Source organism: Colletes gigas, unplaced genomic scaffold, assembly GCF_013123115.1.
Source record: "Colletes gigas isolate AHSC1104 unplaced genomic scaffold, ASM1312311v1 Colletes_gigas_Sc00004, whole genome shotgun sequence".
Taxonomy (NCBI): Eukaryota; Metazoa; Arthropoda; class Insecta; order Hymenoptera; family Colletidae; genus Colletes; species Colletes gigas.
The window spans coordinates 6,354,159-6,378,652 of NW_025106633.1; the positions used below are offsets into that span (position 1 = coordinate 6,354,159).

Sequence of the window (24,494 nt, forward strand, 5' to 3'; positions counted from 1 at the left end):
ATTAAAGTAGGGTTAACTTTTTCTTTTCTTACTTAACCAACCTCATGGCCTACCAAAAAAATTCGTAAACTCGAAGCTTCTTAATACGATAATATACGAATAAAAAGAAAGATGCACGCAGAGGATACTTCCGTGCAACAATTGACGCCTTATCGTCGATCACTTTGTGTACCTAACGCGCTATATATCGCGTTTTAAATTATAATACACCTAAGATTGAATTTTAAATTACGTGAAAAATTCACGGAAGCTGTAAAGAAAAGTTTACGTAAAAATGCAACGGTCCTTATAACAAAATCATAAAAGTATACGTAAATAAATCTTGTTACTGTGATGCACTATCGAAGAGCCGACTTTATTAATTTATTACAATTATATAGAAGTTTTGTTTTTGTAAAATATTTTAAACCAATAAAACGTCCACGAAACCGACATTTAACGGTATCACGAAGTTCCGCACGAACCTCTGTAAATTGCGACAATCTCATAAATATATGAAAGTGCTGAAGCCTTTGAAGGATTTTCTGAAGTTGATTTTTCATTTCCTGCACGATTCCAAAGCAGTGTCGCGAAGTTGGCCGCGTATCGAAACGATTCGAAGAAAAAAAAGATACCATATCCGGGATTTAAAATGGCACAACGATGCGAGATGCGAGTTATTTAACCGAAAGTAAACGAAAAGTAGGAAATTCATAAAAAAAAAAAAGAGGAGAGAGAGAATAAATGTTCGTCGTAGTAGTCGCGTGGTTGAAAAACTAAAGAGGAACTCGGTTTTCTGTCGTACGACGTGCGATTATGCTTCGCAGTGAAAAATTCAGCGAGTATGAACCTGCGGATCGAGTTTCCGGTTAGCGTAGTGACGTGAAGTTTCCAACGTGTCGCTGTTGTGCGTTGTGTGCTCGCCGCCATCGCGACCGCCGTGAAGTGCGCATCGTTAGTACCGAGTTGTGTGTACATATAAATGGCGGCTGACGAAAAATGGTACTTTACGAAAGAACAGCTTACAAACACGCCGAGCAGAAGATGCGGTATCGACGCGGATAAGGAACTGAGCTACCGGCAGCAGGCAGCGAATTTCATTCAGGATATGGGACAGCGGCTCGTGGTGTATCCTTTTTAACAAGTGCATGTTCGCGTTGCGTGTTTCTCAACCTCCCTTTCCCCCTGTCCCCATAATCGTTTTTCGCTGATTTTATGCAGTAACACATTTTTAAATTATTCCAAACGTCCGTACACATTTATGTGACTGTGTTATTCTTACATAATGGTTCTACGATTGTTCGGATCTATGAGTAAATGCGAAATACGTAACGTGTTGTAAACACGAGTGACGTGCGAAAGAGGAGGTCACGCGTCATGATTACGATTCTCCATATTGGACTTCCTTGCGTTACACCTTTTAGTGCATGATGAATTTTTGAATTTTTGTGCTATTCGATACGCGCGCGTTCTTTGTAAAATCTCGTGGGTGAGTGAGAATATCGAGCAGAGTTTTGTTACCTAAAAAGGAGGACAGGGAATAGGGTCATGGAAAGGCAGCATTGTTTGCCAAGCCAAGATTGACAGTAGTACCAACCAAAGACACGGTTTCTGCTGATATTCCTTATGCAAGTATATAATTTCTTGTATTTTCAGTTTATCTTTGTTCGCACGTCTTATGATTCCATGAAGAATAGATCTAGGTTGCCAATGAATATGTTATCATAAGTTTATATAGAAAACGTTCGATGATTAACAAGCTAACAAGATTCTCTTTGTCGTTGATGTTCTCCTTCGCTCTATATAAAATTTAATGTCAATTCTTTCCTGTACAAATTATATGTAAAATCTTAAACCGTCGTGTTAAGAATAGGTTAACTTGTATCGAGACAAACAATGTTTAGGAACGCGCTAACTTGATATTATTAACATTTTTTTTTTTTTGACAAACTTTAAAAGTATAACCTCTTTCTCTAATGTATTTAACACGTATTGTTTTATTAGTCGAGTATAACATTTATGCTAATTGACTGCAACAATTTCATAAGATTTTTATTTTAGAAATGTTTCAGAAATATTTTCAAGATACAGAATACAGAAACCGATTGTACGTTCTTTAACATTTTTATGTTTCAGATCATGTTTGAATGTGTAAATATCTTAATTACTGTACCAGTTGAGAGAACTTGGACATATTCTTCAAATTATTTTGAATAGAAAATTGATAAGTGTATCTTGAGATTACGGCTTTCATCGAAATTTTATTTAGAAAATTGTAGGTTCGCTTCTTATTGCGTTTAATGATATATATATATCTTGTATCAAATTTCTGTACACTACACAAAGTGCGTTATCAGTAGTTGCTACATACCGCGATGATTTCTCTTGTATTGTTCTATTTTCTTTTTATTGTAAGTTATTCTGAGGTTTTAATTTATATTCTCTTTTTTATTAAGCTAACAAATAATTTAAAAGACGAAATTGTTGATAGTATAACAAAGAAAAACATAAACTGAGAAGATCTTAAGATAAATAAGGAATAAATAAATGGCAAGAGTATGCGCCAACATTATGCGATTTAATTCATCAAATTTTTTATATTCATGTAATTTACAGTTTAAATAAAACTTTTTAAAATATAATCTACTGTTCCCTCTATTTTCTAATCTTACCATTTAATGTAATACTTCAAAAATAATTGTTACACAATAGTTTTGTGTCTTAATTAAATTCACTGCTTCAATGTCTTCTTTTTAATTTAGTATTGTAATAACTTAAAGTCTATATTTCAATATGTGGAACATATTTGCTTTAAAAATTGATTACATGCTTTTGCTTATTTTGTGTTATATTCGATTCATGAAGTATTACAAGAGTAACTATTAAGAATAAGTAACAAACTTATGAATGCATTAGTTATATACATTCTATTTGATATTTAAGTAAAAAGGATTCTGTGTTGCAAGTTATTTTCAACAATCTGTATTTTATGTTCAATAAATAATTTGTTTATTTAAAACTATTATGTTACAACAACTTTACTCATGGCGCAATACAGTGCAATTGATGAAAGAAATACGTTTGTTTTAAATAAATCCTAATAAGTAGCGATAATGATGATGTACGTGTAATAAAATAGCACAAAAATTCTTTGAAGTTTGAATTAATGATGTAGTCGCTTATCTGTAAAAAGGATATTGTCATGTTACTAGGTAATACATTGTTTATTTGACATTTTCCTTAACTAGTCAATCACAGATCACAGTTATGTATCAACACAGCAATAGTGTACATGCACAGGTTCTACGTATTCCATTCGCTGTCACACTTCCACAGGAATGCAATTGCCGCGGCAGCACTATTTTTAGCAGCAAAAGTCGAAGAACAACCGCGCAAGTTAGAACATGTTATCAAAATGGCACATATGTGTCTCCACAGAGATCAGCCCCCACCTGACATCAGGTCTGAGGTAAGATCAAAACCATCAGAAAAGTAATCTTTTTCTACTTGTTGATAACTATAGTTATTACTGAAATATCTGTTGATTTGTAGCAATATCTTGAGCAAGCTCAGGATCTGGTTTTCAATGAAAATGTCCTACTACAAACATTGGGGTTTGATGTCGCCATTGATCATCCCCACACACATGTTGTTAGATGTTGTCAACTGGTTAAAGGTATGTATATTGAAATTTGTATTGTTTTTAACAATACTTCCGTTGAGATATACCAGATTTTGTATAAAGTATATTCCAATTACGTTTAACAGTTTAAGAAACATAAGTAGTACCAAAAGTTTAGGTAATACAGTAGTGCTCAAATATATGCAGAAAGTTAGGATTGGAGTTTTCCATCTGTCCGAGATGGAGAAACGAAATTTTACTCAACCACGCAAAAATCGTCCGCTGAAAAATATAAAATACACTTGTTTAACAAGTTTAAAAACCGCACCGCATTCTCATCGCCATTTCTTTCTTGGTCATTGTTCAATTCTTTCACAATTGGCTCACTTTTGTCTTCTTCCATGTATTCAATAATTTCTCCTTCCAAAATTGCGTTCAGTGGATTATTGGAAAAATTCCATTTTTGATATTTCATTTCAACAGTATTTCTACTTATATGTATTACTTTTTTGTAGTAATAAAATTCAATTCTTCAGTGTACTATTCGTTCGTGCAAAAGTTGTTTGGTAAGATGGGCTATCATCATGTAGTACTAATTGTTTTCTTGTGGGTGGAGTGGTGAAGGTAATCTGAAGGTCAATCTAATTTTTTTAAACAAGACACCCTGTATATATTTTTCTTCTGACATTGACGGATTTTACATTATATTATCTAATAGACAAATCGACTTAATCTTATCTTAATCATATTATGTTCCAAATATTGATGATCCAATTATCAAATGTTTGGATCGAATCGTAACAGTAAAAAAAGATAAATATAATACTAGTAAAAAAATTCAAGGAATGAAATACGTTATCGAGTTCATTCGACACAGGATCGCAAGGGATAATTATGTTAATCACCTCCACGCGGTAGTTCTACGTTCTTGCATTATTATACGTATATATATTCTTATTCTGTGTGTGTGAGTGGTTTGTATAATGGATTAATATCCCAAGTGAGAAACAATCTGACAGTTTATATAAGGTAAAAAATCTAATTATTATTATCTAAACAATCAATTCTGGCAATGTTTTATTTATCTATCAAGAACATAGGTTTTTCTTCTTATTTGATGTTAGTCAATATCTTTATATGTAAGAAACGAAATATTGCGATTTACAGTATCTCTATCCTCATTTACTCAACCGATGAAATACCATCAAGATTAAAGTTAATTATGGCAAGAATATTTATCGAAAACTTTGAATCTTTACACAGGCTACAACGTGGGTGATTGTAACTCCAAAATGCGTGAAATGGTTGTACCAGTGTCACTGAAAACATTAAATAAAAAATCTAGACAATCGTTGTATTACGTTTGCATATGCAGCCGGGCATTACTGTATTACTTAAAAATATAAAATTCTATTAAAGTCTTGGCATTCTTTTTACAGCGAGCAAGGACTTAGCCCAGACTTCATACTTCATGGCATCTAACAGGTGGCTACACATTATTTCCTAGTATCTCTTACTCTTAGCAGTCTTCTGGTCAAATAGATGCCAGCTGGAGCATATTTCCAAGCTAAGACTGTCAGGCAATAGCCACTGGCGCAACATTCTGACCTATTTTCATATCAGAAAGCAAAGTAAACATGGAACACAATTGCGAAGAAAAGATCATTTTATGTGGTTTTTTGCATGGAAAAGTGTAAATTTAGTAAATGGTTTCCGTAAGTTGGAGAAATTTTGAAAATTATCATATCTCAGAAGCATGAATATAACGAGATATAAGATTCAATTCGGTACATAAAGGTTTACTTTGATTTCACACATTTTCTCAGTTCTAATGCGAATGTTTAAATGTTAACAGTAACTTTTTGGGAGGAATGTTGCGTTGCAGTCGCGGTAATGTCTGATTCTAAAGAGAACGTATGCCAAAGCGAAACGAAGTTTATTTCATAAACTAAGTTCACGATGAGGATTGCTTAATCGAAGGTAAATGAAATATTCTTAAGGACTGATCGTTTTCTCTTACATTACGGTATATTGTCCAGTTTTTATTTTTACATTTACAAACACTTATCGTTAAAACGTAGATGCACAAAACGAATTAAGAGTGAATGAAATGAATGCGAAAACAGCGAAACAACGAGCGAATGTACAGAAATATTTAATAACAAAAAAAGAGAATAAATGGACATATCATTCAAATTTATTTCCATTGCTAGTCCAGTATGATATATGGTCGTAGTTGAATGGAAATTAATTCAAATATTGTTTGATAATCTGAAACATGAATTGATCAGAAACGCTGATTGGCGTTAGACGATCGTTCGTTGATGATCGAATAATATTTGAACGGATCATAATTATGACTGAACAAATAGTGTAGATCAAGCCTTAATCTATCTCTGTTGTTGTAAAAACGTTTTGGGATTCTTACACTCAAAGAAAAATTCTATAAATTTATAATTAAAACGATTTTTTTTACTTAAAAACAATACGTTCTCTCGAGTACATCGAATATCAGTGTTTAGTAATAATTCCAGTAATTTTAGTTTTCTGTTCTACAGTTTATGTGTAGTATAACATTATGGTAGTATTATTCGCTTTATCATGGGATTATGTTGGGGCAAACTTCGGTAAATTTGTTACGATACAACAGAGTGTTGTAGGGCTTACATTCACGATTATTATGTACAAAGAATATCGTCTATAAATTCATTTACATGAAATAAAAATTTATACGGTAAAAATTTTTGTGTAGCTCATCGCGAAAAATGTGTTACATTAACATGTGCTGTCTTCTTTTTTTTTTACATACATATGAAAATTTGTCATTGTTTTGGAAACGTACTCTTTGGAATTAAATTTTATTTACAAACGAAAGTTATAGTTGGAAATGATGTAATTAAACATCTTAAACGAATCGTAAGAAATTCGTCCTAGTTTTATCCCGATATTACCCATGTTTAATGGAACTTGTACTTTCTTTTTTATAGTACAGTTCTTTTTTACACTCTGGGTTATATATTTTGTTAACAAACAACGGTTAAAAATGTTATTATACTCATGTCAATTTATAGAGTAATTTTTTCTTTTTAGTTTACATTTGACAACGATGTGTCTGCAGTACAAGCCAACGGTAGTTGCCTGTTTCTGCATACATCTTGCGTGCAAATGGTCCAATTGGGAGGTATATATCATCAATAACTGTTTCTATAAAATTCTCCGCGAAACAGAAAGACGATCTTCTCATTTAACTCCATAACGCACGACTTTTGTTCATTTTACAGTATAAAGTAAAGAAATATCAAGGTTTCGATGCGTCAAGGGGTTAAATATATTTCTAGTTAAGGCAAACAATTTACTAATACTAATATTATTACTGTTTGTACACAGATACCGCAGAGTACAGAAGGGAAGCATTGGTTCTGGTATGTCGATAGGACCGTAACTTCTGAACTTTTACAAGAGCTTACAGCAGAATTCCTTCATATATTTGATAAATGCCCATCGAGATTAAAGAGAAAAATCATGAGCATATCCGCCAATCAAAGCCCCAGCATCAATCATCCTAGTTTACCGAATTCACCATTTGTGAGTATTGTTGTCTGTGCGTTAAATTTTGAATAGCATAAAGTAAATAAATAAATTTTTAGACAATTGTATTATATTATCACGCGTCGATCAAAGCGTTTATAGAATTTACGGGAAGATTTTGTTCTATTTTTCTGCAGGATGCCGAGCCGCGTAAAGTACAGTCTCCCGCGACAACGGCCGACGGTGGACCTACGTTTCATACGAGTCGACCTCATCATACGGAGAAACAAGAAGAAAAGAAACAAATTCCACCCGCGTCCACAAGGCCGCCGGTCGATTACCGAGAGTATCGCGAAAAGAAAGAACGCGAACGTTTAGAAAGGGAAAAGGCAGCTGCTCCAACGGCAGTCGTGCAATCTCACGTGTCGGACATAAATAAGCATCATTCGCATCATCATAAACCTGTATCTAGTACAAACGTGCTGAACAAACATCCGTTACCGCCTGGACAGAAGACGCTTCATCATAATCATCACCACAGGCCAGAAGTGAAAGTTGGACAACCGGTACCGCAGAGGCACTCGAGTAGTAATCAAGCTAGGGAACCAAATCGCGATCCTAACAGGCAGAGGTTACAAAGGGAATATAATTCGAGTACTGGCACGAGTAGCAGCAGTACAATACATTCGCACAGTCACGTGGCGCCAAAGGAATCCAATTCGGACAATTTGCTGACGGATTCCGTTGCACACAGATCGGACGTCGGTGCGCTACAAGAGCCAATGCCCCATGGAAACATGCAAGAGAAACTTAGTAATAATAATCATAGCGTGCATAGATTAAGCGGAGTAGAGAATAAGCATCAGGGTCACGATAAGAGAATGTACGATCCGAGGCATAAGCCTGTAGAGCATAGAAAGGATAGCGAGCAAAAACCGTACAAGTATCCGGACCCTTCGAGAGTCGATCGACAGAGGAAGTCCGATACATTGGAACAGAGGTGCGAGGAGGTGAGGAAGCTCATAGAGAAACCGTTACCTCTACCGAAACCCGCCCTCGATGTACCCTATGTTTCGAACATGCAGAAACCGCCACATCACACTAAATATCCTCAGCCAGAGAAATTACAAGCTGGCGCCGGTGTGGTCTCGGTTGACGCGAAACTAACCACCGGCCAGGGTTCGTTCTCGCAGGAGAAATCACCGAACTCCTCCGGTTCGATCTCGTTGCTCGTTCAAAAGGCCGTCGCCACCAAGACGATGTCGAGCCAACACACCGCTCACGGCGTGTCGCAAATATTGAAAGACACGATCAAGAACGGCAGTTCTCAGGCGTCGAGTTTAGCGTCGTTGAACAATCTCGACGATCCGAAGACCGAGAAGCGACCGCGGCATGACGACACGGAGAAAAATTCATCCGACGTTCAGGCGAGCGTGTTGCAAACGCCCCCCGGCAAGCACAAATCGTTGTTCAGCCCGGAGAAAGTGCCGACGCCTCGGGAATCCCACTCGCAGAGGCCTAAGTCTAAGCAAAAGACGCCGCCCTCGGCAGCAAAAGTTCCTAAACAAGAACGCGTACCGGATACGTCGATAGGTTTTAATTTAGTATCGCCGTTCGCGAGCCCGCCGGGCCTGCAGCCGCAGGACCAGGCGCCGGTTAAACGATCGTCCAACGACGTCTCCACGACGTCTCACAAGAGACATCGCACGGGCAGCGCCAGCGAAACCGCGCAGCCAGTCAAAGTGAAAATCGAGGACACGTCCAGCTTCGAGGCCGTTAAAATGCTCGGTAGGGTACCAGAACTGATACAACCGATTAGAGATAATCCGTCGTCGAATGGCAGAGCCACGCAAATTGCGAACGACATGAAACCGCCGGAACTCATAAAACCGTTCGATTCGGAACCGACGATGGCACGCTTCGTCACGACGCAGCAACAAGTCTTGTCGAATCAGCAGAATCTGACGAACGGTTTAGACACGAATTTAGTGAAACAAGATCCTCAGGAATTCCAAATGAAGAAAGAACCTTACAAGACGGACGCGGCAAAAAGGGTGGATCACCAACAGCTGAAAGGGGAATACTTGTCGCCGATGAAGTCCGCTCAAAGTATAAGTGCTTTGCTTCAGGAACCGTTGGCAGCGATGCCGTCTTTGCTCCAAGGTGTGCAGTCGTTCAATCAAATAGCAACGCAGCAGACGAGTCAGGAGCAATTTCAACATCATCTGCAACAACAACAACAACAGCATCAATCCATATCTCATTCAATATTGCTTTCAGACCACCAGATTCCTATACAAAATCAATGCCTCTCCTTACCAACGGTCAGCGAGCCAGCGATAGCTTCGACCGTCGACATAAGCGTGCTCTCCGTTCCTGTACAAATTAGCGCCGAGTCCATACTTTCCGTGCCAACGTCGACGACGATAACGGTTCCCGCGCCCGCGGAGGAGAAGCGTTCCGAGCATCACAAGAGCGAGAAGAAAAAGAAAAAGGAGAAGCACAAGCACAAAGATAAAGATAAGATCAAGGAGAAACACAAGAGCAAACACAAAGACAAAGACAAGGAGAAGCATCGAGAGAAGGACAAGGAGAAAGGGGACGAGATCGTGTCCACGGTACCGATCAAGATCACGATACCCAAAGACAAATTGAACCTGAGCACAGAATCAACAACGGGCAGCGGCGCGGCGACGACCGACAAGAACAAGTCGCCCCAGAACACCAGCATCAAGATCATTATACCGAAAGAACGGTTGAAAGGCACGGACAGCGTGACGAATTCGCCCGGCCAGCCCGTGGTCCAGGGCTCGTTGAAGATCAAGATCCGCACGGACGCGATCTCGCGGAGTTCCGGGGCCTCGTCTACGACGAACAGCTCGAGCGCCATCTACCCGGAATTTCAAAACGAGAGCCGCAAGCGCGAGCGTATCGACATGAAGGAGAGCCCAACGACCAGTGTACCACCGACGAAGAAGCAATCGCAGATGTCGCAGGGCTACGGACAACACCGACCGGGCGAACGGCAGAATGGCAGGCACTATAGTTCAAGCAGCAATAACAAGGTACGTGGAGGCGGTAGAGGCGGCCGCCAGTATATCGGGCGTGGTCCACCACCAGCAGGATCGGCGGGCCATTACGGTGCTCCCAGCCAGCGCGACGGCTACTATCAGCAAGACACCTACAATAGTAACAATGCTCGTAATACCCATCATCCTCATCCAAACTCCGGGCGCGGCGACTCAGGGTACTCGAGGACCTGTCACGTTGGTCAGTCACAAGCAGACTCGTACTTCTTCGCCAATTACCCACCGCCCTCGATGTACAATCCCGCCGGATACATCTACGATCCTGTCATGTACTATTCCCAATACCAGCAGCAGTACTCGATGTATCCGGCGGGTAACGTCATCATGACGCCGGACGGCGCCATCGATACGTCTGTGCCGCCGCCATCCTTACCGCCGAACATGCGACAGAGTCAAACAATGATGCCAGTCGCGTCAGCTCGGCACGAATCCAAAACACCGCCGCCGTTGCCGAGCGGACCACCTCCTAGTTCCTCGCCACCCCCGCCGCCGCCACCGGAATAACATTCGTACGGAAATCCTGTCTTGTAGTGGACTTTCAGAGGTTGTTTCCAACATAGCACCTAACGAATCACAGCGATCCCCGCTCACACGCGTCTCTAATCGGTTACAGAAGTTCGAACAAGCCACGGGGAAACTATTCTGATAACACAGGTCAATATATATGTAGGATCAAGCCGGTTAAAAGAGCAACGATTATCACGAATTTTATCCAACAAAGTTTATTACACAAAATGATCGTTTCACACGCCCAAGCTCACTCCGCATTAATCACTCGCTTCAATTGCTCTGCCCCCCTTCACCTAATCTCTCATACACACACACACCCTGAGACAAAACCTGCACGCATTCTGCATTCGTCTTCGCAACCTGGCAATCGATTGATTTATTTAACTGGTTCCGACTTCAGACATAGCAATCGATTGACACCTCGCGTACTTACACAACAACACACTCACATTCACCCCCCGCATATATATTCTTTATCCAAGCAATCGATTCTAGTTTCTGTTATGACTCTGATTATGAGAACGAAAGTTAAAATATTGGTTCTAGCTTTTTTTTAAAACCAGGTACTTTATACCTGCAGAATTACAATTGAATCACTCCATTATCACCAGAATCGTTTTTGCCAACTTTTATATTCTATATCCGGCAGCCTTTTATATGATCTATAATTTTAATAGACTATCGCTGGATACTAAACGCAAACGACGTTAATAATATGGTATTTTCAGCTCTTATTTTTATAAATTTGTAATTTTATAATATGATGGGTTAACAAAGTCATACAAATCCACATAATTTTATTAGTTTTGTATAAAAAATTTAGAAAAAAAGTATGCTTTATTTTAACGTACGCATATTTTAATCTAATACGCTTGAATTAAATAAATCATGCTTTAGATTTTTCAAACCAGAGCCAAATAATTCTATTTTCTGTTATTTCTTATCACAATATATATAAATAAATAGGTAGATAGCTCAATCGTAAAGAATATCAACTATTGTTTACAATTTGTTGACCTGTGTACCATCGTTACAAAAAAGTTTAAAATAATTTTCAAAGTTTTCTAAGTTTATGTCCCGTTTGTAAATTTATTCGTAAATTAGAAATCATTAAATGATTTTCTAAACCAATATTATATAAAAAAAACTTGATTCACGAGCGAATCTAAAATCTTTATTAATTATTCTTCGCGAGAATATTACCAACGGTCTGACAAGTGTTTTTCGACGAAAATGAGTCCAAACACGACCTTGTTTGAATTATTTTTAATTACACAAACTTCGAAGGGTTTCGGAGACGATTCGAATATCGTAGAGGTTCTCAAACATTATTTGTTTTCGGTGCATTTGCTGTCTCAGGAATATATCACAGCACCTCTATGCCAGGAGAAATACCTAACAGTTCCGTTTATTAAATAGTTAGTCTAAACAACTTAATAAGTTAAGTTTAATTATTAAATAGTTAAGTTTAACAGTTTATTAATATTCAATAAGTATTTATTGTTAGAGAACAGGAGATCATAGTATTTAACAAAAGTTTTTCAATATTTATGGGTGTTTCCTTTGAATATTTGAAATATCTCGCAACACTCAGTTTGAGAACCATCATAACAACATGTAGTTACAAGTAGTTCGAATAAGGTTGTATTTGGAGTAATTTTCGTCGATAAAATGTCGTCGATCCTTTAATATTACTCTTACGAAGAAACAATTACGAAAATTTTAATTCAGACGGTTACGTTTAAATTTCGCGCGCTGAAAGTAGAATAAAGAAAACACCGTTGTGGACGATTCTGTTTCATCCAAGCGGGGAAAAAATCAGTTGCACGTAAGCGGGGATTTCTGTACAGCCACTTCTCGGTCCATTGTTTCTCCTTTGTCGTCTGTCTCTTTTCTTTCGCATTTGTTAATAACTACCAGTATGTTCGCATCGTCGTGCAATACCGTTTTTTTTCTTTTCTTCTTTTTTTGGACGCTTGAAAAATAACAGACTTTGCCCTGGTATTCGTCAATATCGATATGTACTAAACCATCCTCTCGATGTTTTGCTCGGAGATTCTCTTTCGTGCGAGAATATCTAAATGGAGAGAAAAAAAAGTAGAAATGCGGTATGTAACTTTTTTTTACGATCTACAGAGAAGGAGGAAGGGCAACAGTAACACGGAAAACGGAAAAACCGAAGTGGCTGAGACCATACTTTTCACCTCACCTCTATCCCCCCATCTTTCCCTCTCCAGTTTGTGAATGGTAGAAGTAGCAGCATGACGTACGATCTCTATCCCCTAGTGTTTACAAATTACCATTTCGATCTTTCTACCTTTGTACCTGTAGCGCATCTCCTTAGAGTAGTTAATGAGTGTGAGCCTTTGTTTCAAGAATCAAACCGCGAGATCCTCGGCGATCTTGGAAAAGGAAAAAAATATTATATAAAAAGAAGCAACCGCGCTACGAAGTACAATTCGTAGGAAGATAACGGAATACAGATCGCTTTGATTAACCTGCAAAGGCTAAAGAAGTTCTTCTTTAACGAATTAAGAATTATTATAGTTTGAAATACTTTCAGGGTAGATCCTTAAATTTAAAGGAATCCTTTCGCGGGCAACGTTTTTCTTTCCTTCCGTTTGGAGCCGCGAACGAATTGCGTATTTCTAAAACGCGCGCGAACTCGTAACGTAAAATGGCGCCGTTGCTAAAAGAAGGGAGGAAATGTCGAGATACACGTAACGCACCACTGCCAGTTAAATAGACAGAATGGTAACTATGTTTTTTGCGCTTACGGTCGAACTTCGATAAATTTTAATTAACGAGTGCTCAATGGAGAACAAAAGTGAATCGGTTCGAGTTTCTTTCTCTTCTTCGCATATTTTACGGTAACGGGAAACCGAGATGCTAACCTGCGAAGAGCCACTTCGACGACGGAACGAAGCTCGTTCGCATAAAAAATTCCTTTGCTGGCAAAGGGTTTCGGAATAATGGGTGGCGTGCGGAGCGTTATGTTTATATGAAATCAAGAATTTCAAACGGGTTTAACGACTGAAAATAAACGAAAAGAAAAAAAAGAAGAAAAACTTACAAAGTTACTTAAACGAAAAAAAAACAATGTATGGTATGCAGCGTAGTAGAGCCGTTCGAGGTCTCGAATTTTCGAGACGAGACTCGAATAGAAACCGGGATCTCGCGTTTCCGTTTTTAGGTTTTCGGTAGCTCTCGGGTACAGTCGGGATATGCCGATAAAAATCTAAATCTACCTAACCTAAATCAAGGATTTAGGTTATGATTTCCATTAGCGCTCAAGCGACTCGATAAGGTGGGGGAAATTCTTATCTAGATAGAAATATCGAGTAACAAATAAAAGACAAATAACTGTTTATCCATTACTCGTTAAATAAGTATCAACCCTTTGCACTTCAAGAATTTTCTATTTCTGAAAATTGGAAGTGTTCTTGTTTCTCTCAATTTAGAGTTTGTACCAAATTATGACGCATGTTACGCATACGTCACCGTAGCAGCGCAAAAGAGTAATGTGTTAATTATGGCATTAAAGATTTAATGCCGAACAGATAACTACATGAGTTACAAACACAAATTTTATAGTCCCGCCAAGCGATACGATAAAACTTACCATTCATATTCTAGTGATTTTTGGCGGAGTGCATCGTAGAAAAGATGTTATAAAAAAATACGTTATTATAAACGTTAAAAGTTAATATAAACATTGCTTGAGCGCTAATTGCGATCACGCTTTACAACGCATTCAGATCAGCTGCGCATCCTTTCGAAGAATCCGACAGATCCCGATCATATCCGAGCGTTGCCGAAAATCTGAGGAGCTCGCTTATTCCGAGCGACTCGAATCAGTCGGGATCTCGACTTCCGTCGAACACTCGTCTCGTGTTAGTTCTCGGGCCGGCTCTATAGTAAAATGGTGACAATGCTCAAAGCATATAAGCGTAATACAAATGTGAATCCGAAAGTGTTTACGTGTTTGTAAAGATATATATATATATATGTAATTTTGTTAAATTTAACACGTTATATCACTTTATCAATATTTTATACACGAATTAAATATATTAGCAAAATTCGTTCCAGTTAACCCTTTGCTGTTCGATGTTGTTTCTCGCGGCATATGTTACGTTTTAATTATGCTACTAACACGAATTTAACGCGACGTTGCATCTTTTAAAGAGAGATAGAATTCTAATAAAAATAGCGGGAATATTCTCGTCGCGGGACTACGAAGTGAACGCAAAGGGTTACTCTCACGATATTTTTTTTCTGTGTAAAACGTGAAGTTTGCACTGTGTCGATTGACAGTTCAAAATATTGGATGCGATTGTCTTCGATTCTTTGTTTCATCGGCATAGAATTACGTAGAACAACTGTACAGGAAGAAAATAGTGAAGGCAATTGGCATTGGAACGACCGCGAGAATCATTGTATACAAACTTTAACACGACTGAAGCAGTTTCGACGTTAGCATATACATATATGTAGTGGCCATTAATTTTGTCTTTAGATATCTTTTTTACCGTTCGTGTATCGTCTTCGAATTACCACGAGCCACATTGGAGTCTGATCAGTTGTGTGGCCTCTTGTTTGAAAACATACGAATTCTCTTTCGTTCCCTCGACTTTCCGTAACTCCGCTTTCACCGTCTTCGTTGAACGCGTGTATTGTTTCACGTCGTTCGTTCAACTTACCCGCGCCATTGCGTTTCCGTAACGTTTATGAAGTTAGTCGGAACGATCGTGCGGCGTAAATAAACTTTTACCGCGTCGAGAGACGGAGTTATCGACGATCGATTTTGCAAATGGAACGAGGGAAGAGTTCGTAACAGAGTACAATAATGAACGGTTGAGTTTCTTACTGTTTTGATAGCACGATTCTAAGAAACGACCAAACTTTAGCATTAAGCACGCAGAATTGACGAGAAATTCTTCGTTCGGAGCCCAAGCAACACCAGTAGAGCGAGACAGTCCATCTTCGAGCAATTAGTTAAGAGTTCTCTGCCTAAGATTTTATTTTTTACATTCTCTTGTACAATGCTTCGAGCTTGATCACCGAGCGTCTCTTGAGCGTATGCAGTTTGTTTTTATATTTATTTAGAGTACCGCAGGGCGTATATATTTTTCTTTTTTTTTTTTTTTTAATTCTAATTTATATATATATACATATATGTGTGTATATATATATTCACGTATTTGACAATATATACGACAAAGTAAGAATAATCGTTGATATAGAAAGGATATTATCTCAGGAACGTATCGAAAGAGAGCGAGAGATAGTGTGATTAATATATTAAAAATATTATAATCTATTAAGAATGCGTTTATATTTACATATACACGTACACACACACAAACACACACACACACACATATACACGTGTATTGTGATTGCCATTGCGACGGACAAAAATTTATCACGCCGTTAGCGTTAATAACGCGTCGATGTAATTGTTGTTATTGTTATAATTATTGTCACAATTAGCGGTAGTATCTCGAACCTAGACCATTACATTGTATTGTGTGATTGCTATGATCGTTGCCTATTCTCCAGCTTCCCGGTGCAAAATTTTATATCGTTTCGTTTCTCTCTCTGTTTTTTGTTTCCTTTTATATAAAACTTTAGTTCCATGTTCGAGAATCGTTTTCCCTCGCGGACGACGAGAACACGAAATCGAGTATAGAAATTTGCACGGGGGAAGGGATCACTTTTCGGAAGGCGCGTATTATACTTTTAACGAACCTAACCGTGGGCCTTTCTCACAGCGAATGTTTATTGTAACAAACGGCGCGCCAGCCACGGGGAAATGTTTAGACGATTCCGGAAGAACGGACGACCGATGTATTTCCGTTAACGGAGTTTCTTCTCTTTATGTTCGAGCGGGACGAAATGTACTTTTTGTGCCCCGAGCGTTTCGTTTTAGCGATTACTCGACGCGCCGTTCTCCCCGAATCGGTTTAAAGCGAGAAACCGGGGGGGGAACCTTTGTCCTCTTTGGCCTTAGTCGAAACGTCGTTGCGATAGCAAACAGGATATCCCCCCCCCCTACCCTCTGCGTGATGCGTAAAAGATAGACGGGAAGAGGCTTCTGTCGAGAGATGAACGGAATCGGCCTAGTTGAATTGTGCAATTGTGGCAGTCGTGCGAAGACAAAATAATTGCTAAGGTAAATTATGTAGGTTTTGTACTCTCCGATCGTGAGAAAATTGAAAGATATATATATATATATATATATATATACATATATATACATATATATACACGCTTATATGTATATATATATATATGTGTGTGTATATGCATTAATAATATTGATAATAATACCCACGCATGCGACCTGGCGGATTGATACGAGTGATACATTTACGAACGTTGAGCTACGGAAGAGGAATACGAGAAAAAAAAACAAAAAAAAGAAAAAAAAGAGATGTGTAATATTGCGAACACTGCAACAATAACTGTACACAATGTATATCAACCACTTGTCGCGTACGTTGCCTGTTTCACGGACACGATAAACATCTGCGTTTCACAGACGTGCCCTGAATATCGACGAAATCTCGAGCGACGTTTTGTGGTACCAAACGTTCAGGTAACATCCACGGGCCACCGTTACCGCCATTTGTTTTTTTTATTTCGACAATTTTCATTTCGCGACGAAACGTTAGCGAACGCAACAAGGAAACTCTCGCGAATTGACATTATCCTGGAAACGCAGGTGCTTACGTGGAAATTAGACTGTTATAGCCCACATTTATATATATACATATACGTATATATATATATATACACACACATATATATATATATATACATATATACACAGGAATCGTACGCGTCACGTGTTCGACCAAGAAAAAAAAAAAAAAAAATAAGCATCGCAAATAAACGTTCTGTGGAAACGAAAAGTACCTTAGTGATTATTTTGTCTCTTTCTTAACACACCATATATATGTATATATACATAGATAGATTATATATATATATATGTATATATACGTATATCTACATTTAGAATATAATACCGCACACCACATCGCCGCATCTTTTTGTGTACTAACATTATATCACAGCTATCAGTATGTAATACGACTATCATGTGTAAAAGTCTATCCATTTTATATATATATATATATATATATATATATATATATTTATATATACATCATACATGAAGGATAAGTTCTCCGTTATCAGGAGACGCCAATTAAGACACATGTTATTTGATTTTTATTCGCTTGGTGGAGGGTACTACGATCGTTTGCCATTGTTATCGTTGAACATCGACGGCTATTGTTGTTATCGTTGTTGTTTGTCGTGAATGTATGTGTCGTGTAATTTTGCATGGGCATGCGCGCGGTAGCAAAGCTTTTGTGTTGTGTGCATGCGTACTGTTTCTTTTTTGTTTTTTCAGGCACGCTTCAACTTGCGTTTCATTTTGTTTTTCTTCGACAAAGTAACTTTTTTTGTTACGTTCTGACGATGAAACTGTGGGTGAGGGGGGGGGAAATAGAAAATTAGGCGTAAATTAATTTTTCGACGACATTTCTCGGGGACTCGAGAATTATTTGATCCATATTTTTTCGCTCAACGATCATTTAGATGTAAGCTTGTTTGGGGAAATGGAAATAGTTTTCAAACACGATGGCCCGAACAAACAATTTATTCGTAACGTTATCGGTCTCATGATTTAAACCTTATCGGTGTAATTATGAGTAATTAGTCCAACAATAAACATTCCATTAAACCGTGACCGAAATCATTATGATTTAATTGTTCAGTCCATTAGGTTTAAGGATTATTTTCATTTTTTCACTTGAGTTTTTCTTTTAAACGATACACATTTGTTTGTAATTGCTTCGTTACATAATGAAATTAGTTTGCACAATTTCTATGAAGAAATTTCATTTATTATTTAACTCGACGTTTAGACGTTATGTGCAGGTCCGCTGCAAAGGACGGACATTATTTTAAATGGATAAAAAATATAAATAAACAGAAAAAATATCAGTAAAGTAATTATACAAAATAGAGAAGAGTAAGTACTAATTTAATAATATTAAAAAGATGTGGGATGTGGCATTTGTTAATACAGAAGGCTATGAGAACATAGTACATTTTAGAATTAGTATACAGGGTGTCCCACGCAAATGGAACAGGCTATATCTCCTAAACGGTTGGGAATAGAAAAATATGTTATAAGTCAAAGTTAAATGGTATCAGACGATGCGTATTATGCAACTAATTTTATGCACTTTTGTGCATTGGTGTTTCCTTTTGGCGCGTGTCTGGACTTAAGATCGAAACGTTAAGTTAAATAATAAATATAATTTGTACATATAGATCAATATTTAGTTAGTTGAAAGAACAAAAAAGTGGGACTTTTACATACACATTTAATTTGCATTAATTACTGAGATTCTAAGTCGAGCTATACTTCACGTTGCGATATTCTTTCATAAAGATACATGAGAATACATGTGGATATATTTTTAACGTAGTTTGGTATATAGATTCGCTAAAAAAAATAAACTTTGTAATTATTCTCGCCAAGATTCATCTGTGTTAAAACAATTTCGTTCTCACCTTTTGTGATTTTCTTAATTAATATAAAAAAAATAAATGATTAGACACTTACTGAAAAAAACATTTATTAATAAATATGAAGATTGGTGAAAATAATTGTTGCAGAATATATTTTCGATCGTGATGTTTTAAATTGGATACAGACGTAAGCAACAAAAGTTTCAATTTTTTAATTGCCATTCCTTTAATATTAATTTTTCAAAAATAAATCGTTCATGTCGTACAAGCTTAGTAGAATAGAAGAAAAGCAAAAAGAAAGTTTTATAATTCATATGGTGGGGTAAATCAACATCAATTAATTACGTTTTCATAAGAGATTATGCAATGTCAACACAAATAGAGTTAGAAAACTAATTATTTAAATGACTCGACTCTAATTTTTGGGTTTTCTTCAGTAAACAATATTTTAATCTAAAAAATAGTGTAAGGATCTTTTCAAAAATGAAAAACTAGGCCAATAGTACTATTATTTACTATTTTCATTTACAACCATTATATGTTTGCAATAGGTGAACAGAACTTATGCTTTTATTAAACAAACATATAATTAACGTTTGATTTATAAATTCTTTGACAATAATTTTTGAATATCTTTTTAGATAAATAATTTTACTTAACGTAGTAATTTTAATTTACTTATAAGTAACTTATTCTTGCACCGCTTCTTCCAATAATACATTTTACCTTCACACATTATTTACCGAAGAGGATCCAAAACTAAGATCGGTATTTACACGAAACATTTTATGTTATCCAACGATTCGTTAATTCAAAGCCAAGTTTAATGTTCGAACGGCGTTTATTACGAATTAATGATCTTTCTTAAAGTCTAGAAGCGTTTCGGAATGAAGTACCACAGTTCTGTTTGTATTTTCAGGAAAAGCACACGTCTAGCCACCACAAAAGTTCCAGCAAGATGTCGCAGTCCCAGCAGTCTCATACGACGTAGTATTTGGACACTGGTAGAAGAAGATGTCGGTAAACAAAAGAAAAAGAAAAAAACAAGAAACACGAAAAAATATCTGCAGGAAGCCCTTCCGAAGTGACCTGATCGATAATCCGCCTGAATGGAGGGATTCATCTTACTTCGCTTCTTCGTCCTTATTGAAAAACCGCGTCGAGACATCGGAGAATGCAGCTTTCATCGTTATCCTCGTTTGCTCGCGCTCGTCCCGGACGATTAAGAAGAAAACGGATCTTCCCCAATTATCCGTCGAGCCTCCCTTCCATCAACGTCTTCGAGGGAAAGTTGTTCTCTCGTTCCCGGCCATTGCTGGCGCCGAAGATCAACGAAGAAAGCGCGTGCTTGACCGCCTCTACGTTAGCCAAAGTTTAACGTAAATCAATCAGCAATATAATGCTTTTGACTGCGAACTGAATGGAAGGAAAAAAAATAATATTCTTACTCAGGTCAAATTAGGTACACGATAAGTTAAGAGGAAAGCAAACTTCACTTCGTCCTTGGTCGTTGGTACACGCGACTGATCTTCACTTTGTTTCTTACATTCACGTCGTTCGTTGTTATCCGCAACACACAGGGGATGAATTTTGTTTTCCCCTTTTTTTGGGGGGGTGGGGGAAAAAAACGCGGTTCAAACTTATGAAAGATCACGTCTAGCATCGTTGCGGCCCTCGGGATCTTCGAATGTTCCGCGTTTGCTCGCGGAAACGTGTACGTCGCACGCTACAATTGCTACCATTTCTAACGATCGTTCAAGGTCGACAGATCGGTTATAGGAGCACGGTAAAGGAAACGAATACTCTTCGAGTCAAAAAAAAATACCTATATTTACATATTCTTTCGACGAATCCGTGAATCGAACCGTTTTGCGCCTCGAGGGCTGCCTTTTTGTATTTCTTATTTCGTTAAACTGCCACGTTTCATTGCATCGACGAACGCGAGACAATGCATCGCCAACTTCATGACTATTAAAATTGATCGTCGATCGATTCGTTAGGTAGGGACCCCTTTGAACGTAGAATAGCAAAGTAATATGCGTACGTTTGTGTGTAGACAAGTTCGTCTTGATCGTTCGATAGATCGCAGGCGCGAGGTGTCTTGTACGATTCTTTTTTGCTGATAAAGTACAAGGACGCGATCATTCACCGTGTTTAGTGGTTCGTTCCCCCTTTTTCTTACGCTCGTTGTGCATTTAATAACGTGTTATTTTGATACTCAGTTTTAATCGGACAGATCATGCCAAAAATTTATCATGTAGTTCACGATTCATTGATTTTTAATTTACGTATAACGGTATACACAGTCTCGTCATTATTAACTGTATCGATAGTAGCTCAGCGACTCGCCATCATTGACTCTTCGTTAAATATTAGCTGGCAACAGTCTCGAGTGTCGCGAGTCCCTAACGAGCGAATCGTTTGCGCGAACCAATTATCATGCACACAGAAGACAGTAAAAAAAACATGGTCCATGTCCAATGATATTTATTCGTGCCGTTTTTGTTATGTACATAGCCGAGAAACTGCATAATATAGTAAGTAATTCGAATTATACTATCGCCATTTAGTATAAAGGACTATAGATAAAATAATTAATATTATCGTCAGACTGTAAATAAAATTATTTTGTATGCCAAAATAAACCAAATGAATGACTCGACACACACAACTGTCACACACACGCAAACACACACACACACAGAATAGCGTTACGCCCGGACACCACAAACACACACACACGCGTAATCACACGTTTACGAAACACACGCAAAAGTATACACACGAGTGGTACAAGTTACAGTACGCGACAGCGGACGAGATTACATCTACAATATCTTACGAAGCATGCGCGTAGTTAGCGAACCACGGTTAATACTCGATTCTGTTCTTCGTAGGTATTATTTTTTAAGGGGTGAACAAAAAAAAAAAAAATCGATAATAGAATCCCGTATCGCGAACGGCCGTGCGTACTGTACCGAGAATAGAAATGTTATTGCCCTGTTTTCACGAAAATATTTCGTACCCAGCATTTGTTGCGTCACGGTAGAACCTCGATAATGAACGTTATGGCGAATCGATACAACGATCGAGGTAACCAATTTACGAAGATGTACCTTCGATAATTATGGTCACTACCGGTAGTCCACGGTTACGCGAGACTGATTGCGAGTCGATTTTCATAAAATGTGTGTGCAAGCGAGAAATGCAATTTCTTTACGAATGGAACGTGATATTCAAACACGTATAACCGAAAATAGTTTAAAGAAAGTCAAATTTATAAAATTACATTTTCATTTCTTGATGTCCCGTATGAAGGAAAATGTAAACAGTATGTGTGTATGATTTCGTACGACCGGGGGCCAGTGCACCACCTTTGTTTCTTGCCCCTTGAGCCTCACTCGTTGCCAAACGATCATCCATTCCAATAGTCGACAGAACGCAACGAACGATATACACGCGCGATCGACGCGATTGCATTTATCGAGATTCTACCGTGCATCTCTGAGCGAGGAGCATGAACGTTTCAGCGTGTTCTCATTCTTATAATAATAATATTAATATTAATATCAATAACATTTAATAACGATAATTATAATAACACCAACAATGATAATGGTAACGATAAGGACGCAAAAAGGAAAAAATGAAAAAAAATATAAACAACGGTGAACGTATCCGTCGTTTGTAAACTTTTGAACGAATTCACGCACCGTAGCCATTATTCTCTTCGTCGTTCTTCTTTCTGTGCATATCGGGGGTTACGCCGAGCTCGGGAAACGTGTGCACGGAGAAAAATGTATTTATTGATTAATCGATAAGACCCGAATGATCGAATTCTTCGTTACTTAGAATTGTGGATCGTAATCGACTATGTCAAAATTGCCTTTGACGCGTTCGTTCAACGAAAAGGTACGTTAGCAATAAATGTGTCCAGGCGACCGCGGCGCGGTAAAATAATCGTTACGCTCGTCGAACAATACCGCGGGAATATTTTTCATTCTTATTACGATAGATGGATGGAACGACGGGACTGTTTTATCGCGCCGTGCCCCATATGTATTTTCGTTATGTCCCCGCGGCCGAGAGCAATCGAAAGTTCCACTTAGAAAATATAGAGATTAGGACACGTTAACGATTCATATTTATCGACACGATTCGTGAAACACCAACCTTTTTAGCGTTCTCTCTTGGCTTGGGCGGTACAGACGACGTTTATTGCTAATTGTTTTCAGTCAGCGGATAATGCGTATATCTATCTCACAACTGTTTAAAAAACATTAACCGGTTCAGCGACAACGGAGTACAAGGATTGTGAATGGTATTGGTCGTGACGGTATTTAGAACGGCAATGTTTTTATAATCGCCAACATTTTTCGAAGTTTGAAATGGACACGCTTGGAAAAATCGTTAGAAAAAGAAACTTAGTTGTATTTCTGAAAACGACGAAAAAAAAAAAACAAACAAAAAAGAGAGAGGTTTAAATGGAGCATCCGTTTGGAAGAAATCGCTTTTCCGTTTCATTCTTCGGGGGAGAAAGCTCGATTATAGTTAGAAGAGTTAATTTTCTTTTTTTTTAAACAAAAAGCGAACAGGAGCTAACCGACAGAACCATGTCCGCGATGTAAATAAATTTATTCTTAAGGACTTAAACAGAAGCGACGATTCGTGGAGAGTGTATACTTATTATTATTATTTTTATTATTATTATTATTATATTATTATTATCGTTTGCAATTCGTGCATTTGTATTTCACAACTCGCATGCCGTCGAGCTGCGTATCGTGGGTACACGATCGACCCGGAAGTCCTCAGTCGCGAAAAAGCGTTGCCCGAAAGTGAATTGATACATGGAAAACGAATAAGCGAACGTTACTTTCAAAAGATGATATTTTTTTTTTTAAACGATTTCCACGTTCCTTTGAATCGAACGTATTTAAACGGGTTTACTCTCGACGCAAAGATGGTGGTCACATCCATTATTGTAATCGTAAGTGCAATCGTTACACCGTGAAAAAATGGGATTATCTTTCGGCGTATGTATTTAGATTTTTAAAGAGATATTTAAAAAAAAAAGACGCGCAATGCCTTTCTGTGTTTCTTCACGACTGACGATCTTCGGGATCGTGACGAGCTTGCCTAGTTTCGGGCAGCGTTAAAGAAAAAAAAAAAAAAAGTTATCCTCAATAAAGAGAGAAGCAAAAGAATGA

General features: G+C 37.8%; 1 protein-coding gene across 5 annotated transcripts; it reads left to right on the forward strand.

The window, feature by feature from the left end:
- Positions 1–24: 24 nt before the first annotated feature.
- On the forward strand, positions 25–24,489 carry LOC122405427 (cyclin-T). 5 transcript variants are annotated; one of them, XM_043410152.1, is made up of 9 exons: positions 25–1,107; positions 3,238–3,448; positions 3,532–3,655; positions 5,041–5,086; positions 6,692–6,782; positions 6,989–7,186; positions 7,327–10,194; positions 20,204–20,304; positions 20,355–24,489. In XM_043410152.1, exons 1-8 carry the CDS (start codon positions 962–964, stop codon positions 20,273–20,275), a joined length of 3,756 nt encoding a protein of 1,251 aa, XP_043266087.1. In that variant the 5' UTR covers positions 25–961; the 3' UTR covers positions 20,276–20,304; positions 20,355–24,489. The 5 variants fall into 5 exon arrangements, with proteins under 5 accessions (XP_043266087.1, XP_043266088.1, XP_043266086.1 ...); XM_043410153.1 differs by having other exon boundaries at positions 20,204–20,300; XM_043410151.1 differs by lacking the exon at positions 20,355–24,489 and having other exon boundaries at positions 20,204–20,331.
- The last annotated feature ends 5 nt before the right edge of the window (positions 24,490–24,494 follow it).